Source organism: Trifolium pratense, linkage group LG4 (assembly GCF_020283565.1).
Source record: "Trifolium pratense cultivar HEN17-A07 linkage group LG4, ARS_RC_1.1, whole genome shotgun sequence".
NCBI classification, from domain to species: domain Eukaryota; kingdom Viridiplantae; phylum Streptophyta; class Magnoliopsida; order Fabales; family Fabaceae; genus Trifolium; species Trifolium pratense.
The window spans coordinates 14,467,941-14,483,194 of record NC_060062.1 but is presented as its reverse complement, the minus strand read 5'-3'; the positions used below and the strand labels follow the sequence as shown (position 1 = coordinate 14,483,194).

The following is a 15,254-nucleotide window of genomic DNA, read 5'->3' as shown; positions in this document are numbered from 1 at the left end:
AGTCCGTTTTAGGTGTAGAAGTTCTTTTAATTATAAAGCTAAAAATAATAGTTTTTTAACTAAAGTTAAAATTGTTTGGTAAATTTATTTTTTTATAAAAAAAAGTTAAAAATTGTTGTTTTTTATTATAATAGGGTTAAAAGATATATTTGAGAATATATTATTATTATTTTTCTAAAATATAGAAACTATTTTTTTTTACCATAGCTTTTAGAAATTGTTGTTTGGCCAAACTTCTTACTTTTAAAGTAAAAAGAAGAGGAAAAAAAGTTAGGTCAAACGGGCTCCTATATCTCATGTATAAACAATAAAAAAATATCACACCTTGGTAACCCAAAAAAAAATCACACCCTTAAAAAAATAGTTGAACTCATTTATTTTGCTAATATTATTTCAAATTTCCCCTTATAGACATTTGTTCCATGAAAATAATAGAAATTTGTTCCATGTAAATAAAGATGTTATTGAAGAAAAAAACTAAATCTTGCAAAAACGAAATATTCATCCGTCAACTACCCTTATCCAATACATCCAATTATAGATTTTTTTTTTAATATGACAATTTGATTCACCATCCATCCAATGTATCCAACTAAATATTCATCCAATTTATCCACCAAATATAAAGGTAGTTAATAGAGGGGTTTGGATAATATGATAAAGGTCGTAGGTTAAATTGTAAAAAAAAAAAACTTAGTAAATTGAATTCTAATTCATCCAATTAAAAATATGGATGGATTGAATTTATCCTATAAATATATAAGTTTTTCTTTTGTTGGGTCAGTTTGGTTCGGTTTTATTTTAGAAAAACCCTAAAAATTGAAACAAACCAAACTCGATGGATATTTAATCGGCTCGGGCATTTTTTTTAACTGAAAACCGGTCCAGCCAACTACAGTTCTACGCAAGAGTATATATATTCAACTTTTGTATCGACGTATAAATCTTCTATGTGAATGATGTGTGTTAACGCTAAACCTTGTCCAATTAATCTAAACTTTTCTCTATAAAAAAAGAACAAAATCACGCAAAAACGAAACTCTATTTTTCCACTCTATATTACTACCAAAAGATTTCCTCTTTCTTCATCTTCTCCTACTTTCTACATGGATTATCGAGAACTTCTCTTAGAAACTAGAGGGTTAATACAAATAAAAAGTGGTGTCAATTTTGTAGAAGAATAACACACCAAAAAAGTTCATATAATTTTTTTTTTTGTTTAGTACTATGATTCTATGAATGAATAAAAATCTTTAGTTGTGTTTTGTCAATGTGAGTAACTGAGTGTTAGTGGTTCTTGTTTGTGAGGTGATGTAATTTTTTAAGGGAATTTAAATTAATTAATTAATTAATTATTTAATGAATTTAAAATTGATTTTTTTAATATTTAAAGAATTTAATTTATATGCACCGTCGGTGTAAAGTTATTTTGTAGATGCGTCAAATAATATACCGATACATCATGTATGGTAATTAAAAACACATGACGTGTCACATTCATTAAATGATGTGGCAACGCGTCATTGGATGTATGTGTAAAAAAAAATTACATCGACAATGCACAACAATTAAACTCATATTTAAAACCGGAGAATAACATGTGTGTGGACAAAAAAAAACATGTGTGTGGACCATGTGAAATATTCCCGACGCCTTGTACCTTTGTTCCTAATCATCAATTTGCTAATATTTTCAATCTTCATCACTCCATGGGATTGGTTGCGAGGACGGACTTGGAGGGGGCAAGCAGGGGCCAAGGCCCCCTCCCCCTCATTTACATACATATACATAAAATATTATATATTTTTTTGAAAAAGTTAAATTAATCATCCAAATTTGTGTTAGAGAGAATCGAACTTCAAATTTTAAGAGGAGCACACTCTTAAGTCCCAAGTCAATATCAATGTACCAACCCAAGCGAGTTAATAAAATATCATATTATATCATATAAGTGTTGAATTATTAAAAATATAGTCTTTTAATTAACAAAAAATTAGTTGTTTCAAGTGGTAAGAGTTTTGAGTCTCTTAAGTAAGTGGTCAAAAGTTTGATATTTGACTCTTGCGCATGAACAAAATTCGATTGAGGGGAAGAACTCATGTTTTGTGTCCCACATATTTTCCGGAGGCGATTAGTATTATGTCACCATTAAACAAAAACTTCGTAAATATAACACGATAACATAAAAAAAAAATTATACGGGCATTCATTTTTATTATTTTAGTATTTTTCGACACCGGTGTGATAAACTTCTGCCTCCTTCCCCGATTGGTTGCCACATGCTTTTACAATTTGGTAATATGAAACACTTTTTATCTTTTGACTGCCAAGTGTTATTGTTTGACTTTTTATCTTTTGGTAATATGTTCATTCATCACAAGAGGCACCCCATGGTGCTACTATGGGGCCAAGGCACATATCAAATGTGTGATTTTTACCATTGACATATATCATCCCGATTCCCGAGTCAATCTACGCCCCGAGTTGCCTCTTTGAATAGGCGATGGTGTTTAACATGGGAAAGTGATAGTTTCCCACTATATGAAAGTTGATTTTTGACCATTAAATCAAATAAAAAACACATAACCACCACTTTCTACGACTCATACATCCATCCCTATCAACAACTCCGGCGGTTACATCCACCGTAGCTTTCTCATTGATTGATTGAAGATCTTCAAAATGGTTTTAGGACATAATCTGCATAATGATTTTGATAGAATATTCTGTAATTAAGTTTGATTTCCTGTAATTATATACATAATTATATATAATTATTCTTCTAGATTTTACTTTACCTATGACAGTTATATATATACTCTTGCTATTATCAATGAAAATGCAACAAATAATATTCCTAAATTTCTACATAGTACAAACATAATTACAGAAAATTAAACTTAATTACATAATATTCTATCAGTTTTGTAGTTCATTGAGTGTATTTTCTACGTAATGTAAGGTGAGGTGACATTGTAATGAATGTTGTCTCAAGTTGCAAAATGATAATCATCATTTTCAGTTACATACATTTTCTTTTCAAAGCCAAAATATAAATAGTTGCCTACATTTTATTTTTGATCAGACTTTACTTATTTTGCGGTTGAATTCTGGATTACCGAGATCCCTTTCCCTAAAAATCGGAGGGTTAATAAAAAATAAAATAAAAAATGGCCTACATTTTTCTATTCATGATGAATAGCAAAATAATCTCATCAACAACTTGGATTGAGGACAACTTCATCCTCTCTAATTTGGAAACTATAACATGTAAAGTGACACACATATCAGAGGAGGCTTCAGGCACGGGGGAGGGAGACGGTTGGAGGCTGATGATACAAACACTTCAGCGTGAGTTGTAGATCGGACCAGTTGTGACTTAAGCTTTGACAAAAATAAAAAGATGGCAACATGGCACTTTATGGAGCATAAAATATATCAAACCGAGCACAAGTTCCGAACGGCACGCTAACTTTCACGGTAGGAAGAAAGAGGATCCGTTTCCGTTCTACAGGGTTCAGCGTGAGATGTAGATCGGTCTAGTTGTGACTTAAGCTTAAACAAAAATAAAAAAATGGCAACATTGCACTTTATGTAGCATACAATATATCCAACGGAGCAGAAGTTTTCGAACGGCACTCTACCTTTCTTGAGAGGAAGGTAGAGGTTCCGATTCCATCTGACGGCTGCTGCATCATTGAGTTTGCAGGAATTCTAAAATACAAAAAGCAACAAAGTTTTCACATCCTTAAATTAATTACTTCTTCAAACTTCTTGATTTTACCATATAGCCACACAAAAAACAAAACAAAATAAAAATTATATATTTCTTTATTGGAAAATGTTATTCCAACACATTTTTCAAACAAAAATACAACAAATATACACTTTTTGTTTTTTAATATTATTTGCATGCATCGATTTCCGTGCATATGAGTGGTAAAAAGATGTGTCAATTTTGTGTCCCCAAATTTTGTGTTTAGATAACACTCCTCTTCTTTATTTACACCTCCATACCTGTATAAGTAGTACCTTAAAGTACACTGAAGTACAAAACCAACAAACTGAAAAGTGTAAACAAATAAGTTATACCATTTTTTTGCTGCCAAAACAGACATAACGTCACAACCAAAATGAAAGTGAAATTTACTCAAAATGCACTGAAATTACATCCAAATCATCTGCCATCAGAAGATGTAAAAGATTCTGCAAAACCAGAAGGCTTATTTGGTATACTTCCTTTACTATTTTCAAGACTTGTATAACTTACATCGTTGCTGTCTGCTTCCTTCCAAAATTTCAATAATTGCGGAAGCGGTTGACCGAAGTCAACGCCACCGCTATAATCGAATTCTTCATCAACCGGTCTCCATTTCTCTACTAATTCCGACAGCACCTTGACTGCATGCCCCATATCTGGCCTATGATTTGCTTCTCTAGCAGTGCAATGTCCGGCAAGTTCAGCTACAGTGGAAAAACTCTCGAAAGTCTCTTCGCTTACATCAAGTGCTGGATCGATGGCAGCCAATAGCTTTTCTTTGTTTGATTTGATTTGCCAAAACCATTCGGCTAAGTATCGGTTTTCCTCTGGTCGGCTCTCGTCAAGAGCCATTAATCCGGTCAGAAGTTCCATCAATACCACACCGTAGCTGAACACATCCACTTTAGTCGTGATTTTCCCCATCACTGAAACTCGCATAAACTTTTAGTTAGATGCGTTACACAAGAGTTCAAGAAGTGTAGAGATTTAATCACATCTATATCTTATAAATATAATACAAGGGATACGAGGATCATATAGCTCATATATTTATTTATTTTTAATATTGATCTCATGGTTCTAAATTTCAGTTGCGGTCGCATTGCAAACATTTATATTGTGATAAAATAAAGTCAAATGTTGCAGTATTTATGGTTCCAATGTTGCTACAGAGACCTCTAAAACTGTTATTTTGGGGTCACAATTACAATCGCAGACCGCAATTTAGAACTATCTTGAACACACTGAAAACAAATATATCATATTCGTGTTCAACGTAAATATAGGTGTGCTTCTAACCTGTGACCAAACACTACTACATGGCATTACTAAAAAATGCAATTCTATATTCTGACGATGCAGAAAAGGCCAAACAACATGTTACAACAATATAATATATTGAATTTACGTGTATAAATTCACAATTCTATTTGCAAAAAACACAAAATGAAAACATAACCTTTTGTTACACACATAATTTGTTTTATTCTAAAGATGTCTTTATTTTAAGAACATACTGACTAAAATAAACCAACAACTAGGGATAATTTTAAATTGTGGGCTGCAACTACAATTGCGGCCTTAATATAAAGGTTTCGCAGGTCTCCAAACAACATCACAATTCACAACCATAACTCCGGCTGCATCGGCTTCATTTGCTCACATTTTGGTGCAATATTAAGGTTTGAAGCGTAACCTCAACTGCAATTTAGAACCACAGAGAAAAACTATATGCTAAAATGCAAGAGTTTATAATGATTCAATTCTTGCTGCCATAACATAAATGATGCTATTATTTAAAGCAAAAAAAAAAAAAAAATACCTGCATATTCAGGGGCAAGGTATCCAAATGTTCCAGCAAGTCTTGTTGCCATAGACTTTTCACCATCTGGTGCAAGTTTCACCAAACCAAAATCAGAAACTTTGGCTCGAATATCATCTCCAAGTAGGATATTAGAAGACTTGAGATCTCGATGGATGAAGGTCTGTCGAGCAAGACTGTGAAGGTATTCCATCCCTCTAGCAACATCAAGTGCTATTGCAAGCCTATGTGGCCAAGACAAAGGGTCCAAATTCAAGCTTTTCCAATGGAAAAGATGTCTGCTTAAAGCACCAAGAGGCACGTATTCATAAACCAAAAGCCTCTCATTTCCTTCAATGGAATAGCCTAGAAGGGATACCAAATGTCGGTGCCGAACCTTCGAAAGGACATCTATTTCTGCTTGAAACTCATCAATTCCTTTACTGCTAATAATTCCACATTCCATTCTTTTCACTGCTATTTTTGTTCCGTCTTCCAGTTCACCTTTGTAAACGGTTCCAAATCCTCCACGGCCGAGTTCATTTTCCGAAGCAAAATTATTTGTGACCTTGCGTATAACATCAACTGAGATGACAAGGTTACCGGAGTCAACAACATGATAGTATCCGGTTTCGCCACTAGTTAGAGAACTTGTTCCTGTAGTTGTGGATAAGTTCCCAGTGTTGCTGCTATCTGACACGGCAAGTTTAACCATCGCGTTTGGATCAGATGAATCTTGAGTTTTAACCACAACGGAACTAAAACCATCAATTGAACCTTTTTTCTTCTTCTCCATACAACATAATACTAAGAGACAAATGACCAAAAGAGCTACCAATGCAGCTGCAACTCCAGACACTATAGTTACTGTTTTGAATCCATGTGAGTTACTCGGTTGAGCCTTTGATTCGACATTCCTAGATTGATCAGAGCTTGGACTTTGACTAGAGGGATGTGGAATAACGGAGGATGGCGATGGAGATGGAGATGGCAATGGCAGTGGCGGCGGCGACACAATGTGTGGTGAAGGTGGACCACTTAAAGGTGGTGGACTGCTAATAGGAACGGGACTCGTTCTAGAGTGATCAACAAAAAGAGGGTTACCATCAGTGATAACTTTCACACCATCGTGAAAATTTGGCAATGGAGGTTCAAAATTGTTATCACTCAAATCCAACAACGTCAGTGATTTCAAGTCAGTAAAATTACTAGGAACTTTGCCATTTAAATTGTTTCCTGCAAGCTTAATTTGAAGTAATGAAACTAACTTAGCAAGTGAAGGACTCAAAGTACCATTAAGCTTTTGATTAGGCAAATTAATCATCGATACCTCCTTCGCGTTATTGCATCTCAATCCAAACCATGGTTGTCCACAAGGATCATTACCAACCCATTGACTAATAAGATTTGACGGATAATTCACATTACGTAGAAAATCCAACAAGACATTAACATCAGAAGCACAATCAAAACCAGGTTTAGTTTGACAAAAGAAATTAGAATCATATGATACTTTTGCAGCCTTAAACTTCGGTATTGGACCCATGAACTTGTTATTATTTAAATCAAGTGTTTTAAGTTCCATATTTGCTAATGAATTTGGAATCAAACCTACAAGTTGATTACTATTGAGGATAAGATCTTGTAGAGAAGTGAGATTACCAATATTCGATGGAATTGTTCCGGTGAACTTGTTTCCGTGTAACCAAACTTGTTTCAAAAACGTCATTGAACCAATAACATCAATAGAACCTGTCATTCCACCGCCTTGTTGATCATTCAACCATAGAACCTGTATCGACGATTGACCAAAACTAACTGGAATTTCACCCGAAATTCTGTTACCTGAAAGCCTCAATTCTGATAATGAAGACAATGTGCCGAGAAAATCAGGTAATGTACCAACCAAATTACAATTCGCCAACGAAAGAGTTGTTAATTGAGCTGAATTTTTCAAATCCAAAGGAAATGACCAACCATTAGTAGCATTCAACAAAGGGTTTTCTTCCAAAGTCAAAATCTGAATATTGGTCAATCCATTGAAGAAATCTAAAGGGATTGCTTCAAATTGATTATAATCCAAAAAAGCATATTGCAAATTAGATAATCCACTAAAACTAGGTAACATTCCACTAAGATTATTTCCTTGAAGACCTAAATTTTGAAGCTCTGAAAGTTGATTAAAATTTGAAGGCAATGAACCTTTAAGACCAAGATTCTTAGCTTGAATTTGAGTAACTCTACCTTTAGAACAGTACACATAATTCCATGAAGGTGAACCACATGGATCATCACCATTATCAGGCCATTTCAGAAGCTCTGGATTCTTCAACCCTTTCTTGAAATCAATCAGAATTTTGAGATCATTTGGATTGGTTTCACCATAACACATTATAATCATAAGGGAAAATAAGAGAAAAATGTGAAATTTAATCTGAATAGATACCATGGTTATGTTAACAATTGTATGAAATTGATGATAAAGATTGAAACTTTCCTAGAAAATTCACAACCCCATTTGCGAAAAAGATCAAAATCTAAATTCTATGATCAAAATGAGATGATAACAAAAATACCCAGATAGAAAAAGAACATAGAACAAAACATTGCAAGTGAATGTCTATACTATGTTGTGTTGTACAATGTTTGTTACTCACACCGACAAAGTAGAATAAACAAAAGGGAAATTGAATTGACAAAATGGTGAAGTGAAGGACTAGAGAGAGAGAGAGAGACGACAAGAGAAGATAACAAAGGGCAGGAATGTAAAAGTGTTGGAAGAGTATGTGAAAATCTTTCTATTCAAGTACAAGTAAAGGAAAAAAAATATTTAGAAAGAAATTTTCTTTTTTTGACAATTAGAAAGAAATATTTTATATTTGACAAAAAATAATTTTTTTTGTTTACGATGAGCGGGGAATTGAACCAGGACCTATAACATACTACCAAAATCCCTCACCACTAGACCAAACCTAGTGGCTTTACAAAAAAACAAAATTTATTTATTGTATAAAGAATCAGAAATATTATAAAAATCAAATCAATCATTAAACTGGCGAGACTTTCAAATCATAACTTCTATATTTTTAAACCGCGTCGCCCGATGTTTCAAAAAAGAGAAAACCGCGTCAACTAAAACATAATTACGGTCAAACTAGTCGAATAATATAATCGAAAACGATATAAAGTTGGTGAGACTTTCAAATCATATTTTATTTCGTCTTCGACTTAATTTATCCATCTGATTAAACTAAAAATTTAGACATTCAATGATTTGATTTATAATTTTGACTTTTAAAAACGTTAATATTATGTCTGTTTCACAGATAGCCCTTTAGTTAAGGAGTCTCATTACAACCTAGAGATACTTGATTCGAAACTTGACATTAGAAAAAAAAAACGTTAATATTAAGAAATGAGAATTGTTCTTTCTTACGAAAATTACATGTGAAGAAATAGATTACATGTGAAGAAATAGAAGAATGAATCATGGCCGTACAAGTCCACAATAAACCACACCATGATTTCCTCTAAACTTCCCATTATATATCATGACAATAGCGAAAATCATAAACATAGAATATCATGTCATGATCAATTAGCCTTAATTCTAGTTGGATGAATTTAGGACATCATAATAACACAGTTAAGAATTTAGCATCAAACTTGTGTCATGCCATATTGGAGTCTCTTTACCTTATTTATTCAGAATAATTAATGACATTTTTAGAACTAATTTGTGACAATTTTTTAGGCAACTTTCTTTTTTCCTTTTTTTTGGGACAAAAATAATCGAGAGAGGAGGGTAGGAAGTAGGAACACAATGAGAGCATGAGAGAGACGTCTAAAAAATTATACCAAATTAACAATATTCATTCATTTCAATAATTAATAGAGTATATCAGAAGTAAATACAAGTTCAACATCGCTAAAAACGAAATTGATGAATTTGCGAACGAACTCACAACGTACATCCAAGTTAAAAGTAAACAACAGCAAAATATGCCTATAAATAAAACCATAAAATCAAAGTGACTAGAATATTCATGCCTCAGATCTGCAATGTTAACACGCAAATCATTGAATGAATATGCATGTTTGAAGTTGATATTTCCATATGAACTAATTAAACAAACATCGCAAAGAGATAAAAAAAAATCAAACACAATATCGTACTCATACAATGAAATAACAAAATAAAATAAAAAATTGATCTATGTTGAAAAAATAATTTGTTTAGATTAAAGAAAAAATACAGCGGGGTGGGGTCATTCTAGGTTAAAAAAAAACCTAAAATTACCTATCATCGATAAATTAAGAAAGAGATAACCTAGAGAAAACGTAGAGCTTCTCTCTCTAAAAAATTAAATCTAATTTTCAATTGTATAAATATCATTTATTTTTTAAAAAATCTTATTGTATAAGCATAATAGCATAATACTCGTTGTTAATTAATGGTATAGTAATTCTTGTCAAAAAAAAATTAATGGTATAGTAACGGACTAATGATAGTTGGTTTTGTTTCAAAAAAAAAAAAAATTGATAGTTGGTTTAGTCTAAAATAAAATATTATACTACTAGTTTGTTTCCGATTCTCTATTGATCGATGATATTAAAGCTACTTCTTCGTTCTGGTTTAATGGTCGCAAAAGCCGGAACTCCTCTTTCTCTTTTTATGACTGATGTAGTAATCCTTTCGTATATCTCCAAAGCATTTAATCATATGTTTTGTATTGTAAGGAATTGAGTACGTCTAGTACTTCCTTATAATAAAATTTTACTTATAAAAAAAAAATGTTATCAAAATTGAAAACTCACCATAAATTATAGTGATAAATATAATGTACCAAAACAAACGGTATAATAAATATAATAAAGTACTACTGTTAAGAATTGGTATTTTTTTATAAGTTTAATTAATATACATCATTAGCCAAATTTGATAAATATGGCAACAAATATAATTTTTTTTAATAGAATTATTGGGAGTTATAGATCTAACTCAATCTATAAAACCGGTTTGTAAAGTGATAATTATCTTTTACTTATAAACTCATATTCCGGCCAACTAACATCCGACGTGAGACTTCTTAAGATACTCCATAATGCCTAACACTATTTGAGCTAGATGCGTGAATATATATGATCGGTGACCTGATAATTGTCTTTTCACTACAAGAAAATCTGCATTTAGCTACGAAGCCACTTGTAGCTAACTCGTAGCTAATCGCTAGTAAAACAGTGTTTGCTACGCATTTGTTGTGAATTAGCTGTCGTATAGGTCCTAGCATGGATTGGGCGGCAAATCATCTAGAAAAATATTTCCTAGCTAATTTGCAACTAATATATAAGAAATCATAGCTAATTCCCAATTAATACATAGTTAAATATTGTTGAAAAGGTTATGTTTCCTAGCGATTTCGCAGCCAAATTCAAGTATTTTAGAAAAAATTTATAATTATAAAAGGCTAATTACTATGAATCCATTCCTAAAACCAAGCTAATTGTTAATTAATTATCATCCATCAAAAAAGCTAAGTTAAATGTGCATCATATACTCTCATTACATCTTATTACTGGCAAATGAAACAAATATGCATGTTATACTTAAAGATATTGATGATACTTTAAATCCAATATAAACTATACATTTTAATATTAAAACCATAAATATGTAGAAGTGAAATTGATTAGTGTTAATAAACATATGAACAGAACTAATGTAATGCATAATTTGAACATGAAATTGATTAGCAAAGTAAATATATTGATCTATTTAATGCCTCGAGTTATCAAGAATTCAGAACTCAGTAAAAAAAAAAGTTCAATTTACCCAAAATAAATCCATGTGCTTCAAGAGAAAGCCGAGACTGATCACTCTTCATCAACTACAAAGCAAATTCAGAGAAATTTTTTTAATGTGTTCCTGATAACACTATAAATGAATACTGAAAATTCCCATGAGCAACAGATTAGTAGATTCGCATGAGCTAAGTTAGTGAAATTATTGATCCAGACAACACTATATAGAATAATGATGAATAAGACACATTCAATCAATATTTTTTTTCGAAGTGCAATACTAAGTTTGTGGCTTAGTTTTTTTCCAACTTTAATTCATCAGAATTAAAGAATAATTATGAGTTAAGAAGCCTTTCTAATCAAATCTAATTAGGGTAGTTTGTAAAGAACTATTCACATAAAGCACATTCAAGTTGACGAAGACAAACACATAAATGATGATGGACCAAACTGAAATAATATTGGAAAGATAACTACACCAATATCCTAATGGTCCATCAAACGATTTGGATGTTCTTGTTCTTAAAGGTCATTCAATACAGTTTTGCAAGATGTTAAAAGCATTACCAGAACATGTCACTAGTCAATAAGTTAGCACGAGTAATTTGACAACCACCATAATTAGTACCTTTTCTTGCATCAGGGCTAATCTGCATGCACAAAATAGCACAAACAATACTTATGATGGGTGGTAAAGAAATATTTACCGAGACTTATTAACTAAATCTGATTGGTATTAAAAACTTATTAACTTCAACTTATAAACCTTTCCCCAGCAACCTTGAATCATTTAATGAACATCACTACTAAAACTGACTAATTTTTACAGAGATTATGTGAATCAGTGAACAAATGAACCTATAAGGCTAATAGGTATGCCTGTAGCTTATATAGTGTTTTATTTCATGAAACTATATATTAAAATGAAACCATACCCACCAAAACTGCAACCTTATAAAAAACAGTACGCTATACTAGAGAAAACCAAAACATCAGACAAGATAAGGATTTACTTTCATACCTGGTCTGAATTGGAATAAAAAAATGAAAGCAGTCATCTAGCAAGGCATGTAGCAACACCGTGCAGACATGTTGTGTGATACTGTGGACTTCACACTTTCACAACACCGTGCATGTAGCAATGTACCTGTGAGCAGGTAGATTGACACCCCATGCCAGAGTTATTGTGCAGACAAGTACCTAAAAACACCATAATGGATACTTAATGAAACAAGAGGCAAATTCTGAAAGTCTAGATTGAAAACTAGTGAGATAAGCTCTACCTTCAAAAGTCCATCAGAGAATACTTAAGCATTGATTATTATTTGTAGTTAATATTAGAAACAGTTTAGAATATATCGAAATAAAGCAGTTTGTAAAAATAGCAACAGATAAATGTCTGAACCATACATATAAACAAATCAATAATGTTAACTAATTAAATTAAAGCATTAATAATATCTATTCATTCCCAACAACACCTAAGATAATGTGAAACTCTCAATGACAAAACTTAGCAACACTTAACATATATATTTGGTATTGCTATGAGCATTTAACTCAATACGATATAGAGAACATACTTTTCATTTTACATACTTGGTATCAACACATTTAACCAAGTGTCATAATATGATTCAGTAACTTGACCAAGTTTTGCACAAGATAAAGTGGAAACATTCTTCTTGATAAGAAGATATATAAGTAAACTACAAAATCATCATTTGAAATTTATAATTAAAAGATATGTTTCACTATAAAATGGGACATTAAAATCTCTATCAAGAAACTTTCATAGATAATTATCATAGCATGCAGAACAATATTTTGAATGTCAGCGAGACCAATGACCAAAAGCAACACTCTCTTCTTACCCGAAAATCTGCCTCTGGCCAAGCTTTATGAAGATCCCAGGCTGACATCATAGGACAGCAAACATCGTATCTTCCCTATAAAGTAAAGAATGAAGATCATACGACATTGAATTGTGAAGGAATATGATGCAGCAAAAAGTGATTTACCTGCACGATTGTGGTGTTGATATGCCATGCCTTATTCTTTAAGTTCTGCTTCCAGTTCGTCCTGAAAACGAGAATAAATTCAGAATGCCGCATGGACAAGTATTACCAACTATTTAGCACCAACATGCAACAAGATACAGACAAAAGTGGTTATTTCAATCACTTCGATTTTCTTAAACTATTATCGGTGTTTACATGTATGTTAGTAAGTGTCAATGCTTCATAGATTAGTACTCTACAACACTACACAATCAAAAAGTAACATATTCCCCACCCAATTCCTCAAACATAACCAACAAATTCCCTGTTGGTTTCAGCCAGGAATGAGGAACATGATACCTGAAATTATTAGCCTACAAATTCCCTGTTGGTTTCAGTCCAAGTGTGAAACAAAGAAGAGTGTTTTATTTTAGTAATGAACTCATTCTTAGAAGGCACACTAAACTTAATTTGGTTAATGATAGTGGACACACAAACATGAAATGAAAGAAGCATCTACTATATGTCAATCATCCCTACATTTATTCTTCAATGAAAATATATTCTCACATAAATGATCATTCTTATAATTTATCATAACTGGTTAAGTCTATATCAATTGTGGTAGCAGCAACAGTGAATAACCAAAAGCAATAACTTACAAAGGAAATCATAGGACAAATGCAAATAAAAATCAATAAGTTACAAGGCAGTTAAAATTTTATATCACCGGTCAACAAAAAATATTTCTCAACATTATTGAGCAAAAGGAACTAGCAGAATCACACCTTATTTCCACCATCACTGAAGTTGCTTCAAGCAAAAGATGCAATGGAGGATCAACGTTATACACTCTGCATGAGGGACATTTTCCAAAACATCGACACTATCAATCCAAACCTGTAGAATTAAGGAACATAAGTATTAAATGTACATTTCAAAGACACAAAGCATCAAACCTATTTCATAGATGAAGTGGAATCACATTACCGAGATTAGATAAACATGTGATATTTTAGTGAAATAACCAACACAATACATGTTGAGAAATGAATATTGCCTAACAGAGTGAAATGCCACTCCATAAATGGTTATGCAGTAAAGCTATTGCAGGGCAAGTAACAAATCTCAAGTAGTGACATAATTACTAGTATTAAGGTCGACTAACATCAGACGTGAGACTTCTTTAAGAAACTCCCTAATGCCTAACACTATTGAAGTTTGGTGCGTGGATATAAATGTGTTGTTCAACGTAACTTGAAGAAGCTCCGATATCATCTTAGAATTGTATTTTGGATCTAACAGAACCTTTTTTTGAACAAGCGAATCTAACTCAACCTTATAAAATCGACTTGTAAACTAAGAATTGTCTCTTACTTATATACACATGTTCAAGCAAACTCATATATGATTTGAGACTTCTTAACATTTTCTGACTTTATGCATTTTAATTATCCAAACCTCTTACCACTTGCCTAAACTTAGTAGCTTAATTAAATTATAATTTCATCCAATAATTTATTGTGCTTATATTTTCATCCAATTTTATATCAATATGTATTTTTGAATTAATATTTATAGATTTATTTAGAACAATGTAAAAAAATTCTCCCAAGAAAATCTCAAAATTTTTGATCTTTTATTCAAACTTTTCACTACTTTATTTTGATTTTTATATATATAAATATTCATAATTAGCTCTATCTCATAATTTTTTTATAGTATGCTAAATATATTTAAAATTCACACGCGGCTAAAACTCAGACATACAACTATAGAGTTCTAAGTTTGAACTTCGAAGTTAAAATCTCGTAATCATATACGAGTAAGTTTAAGTAATAATAATATTTGTAAAAGAATGAATGTTCTATGAGCAAAATTGAAATAAATG

At 31.9% G+C, this 15,254-nt stretch overlaps 1 protein-coding gene and 1 long non-coding RNA gene across 2 annotated transcripts; both read right to left on the bottom strand.

Annotated features, from left to right (window-relative positions):
* Nucleotides 1-3,978: 3,978 nt before the first annotated feature.
* Nucleotides 3,979-8,347, bottom strand: LOC123921103 (receptor protein kinase TMK1-like). Its single transcript, XM_045973502.1, has 2 exons — nt 5,583-8,347; nt 3,979-4,686 (listed from the first exon to the last, which is right to left on the bottom strand). The coding sequence occupies exons 1-2, from the start codon at nt 8,008-8,010 to the stop codon at nt 4,178-4,180; spliced, it is 2,937 nt and encodes a 978-aa protein (XP_045829458.1). The 5' UTR covers nt 8,011-8,347; the 3' UTR covers nt 3,979-4,177.
* A 4,851-nt stretch (nt 8,348-13,198) lies between these two features.
* Nucleotides 13,199-14,258, bottom strand: LOC123921102. The gene is made up of 3 exons (XR_006813954.1): nt 14,152-14,258; nt 13,385-13,445; nt 13,199-13,312 (listed from the first exon to the last, which is right to left on the bottom strand). It is a non-coding gene; the product is annotated as an uncharacterized LOC123921102 (long non-coding RNA).
* Nucleotides 14,259-15,254: the final 996 nt, after the last annotated feature.

Excerpts from the sequence above, each read along its gene's own strand:
- LOC123921103 (XM_045973502.1), bottom strand. The coding sequence starts at position 8,010 with ATGGTATCTATTCAGATTAAATTTCACATTTTTCTCTTATTTTCCCTT. Across the intron at positions 4,687-5,582 it reads CCTTGCCCCTGAATATGCAG|TGATGGGGAAAATCACGACT; the intron begins GTATTTTTTTTT and ends TGCGAGTTTCAG.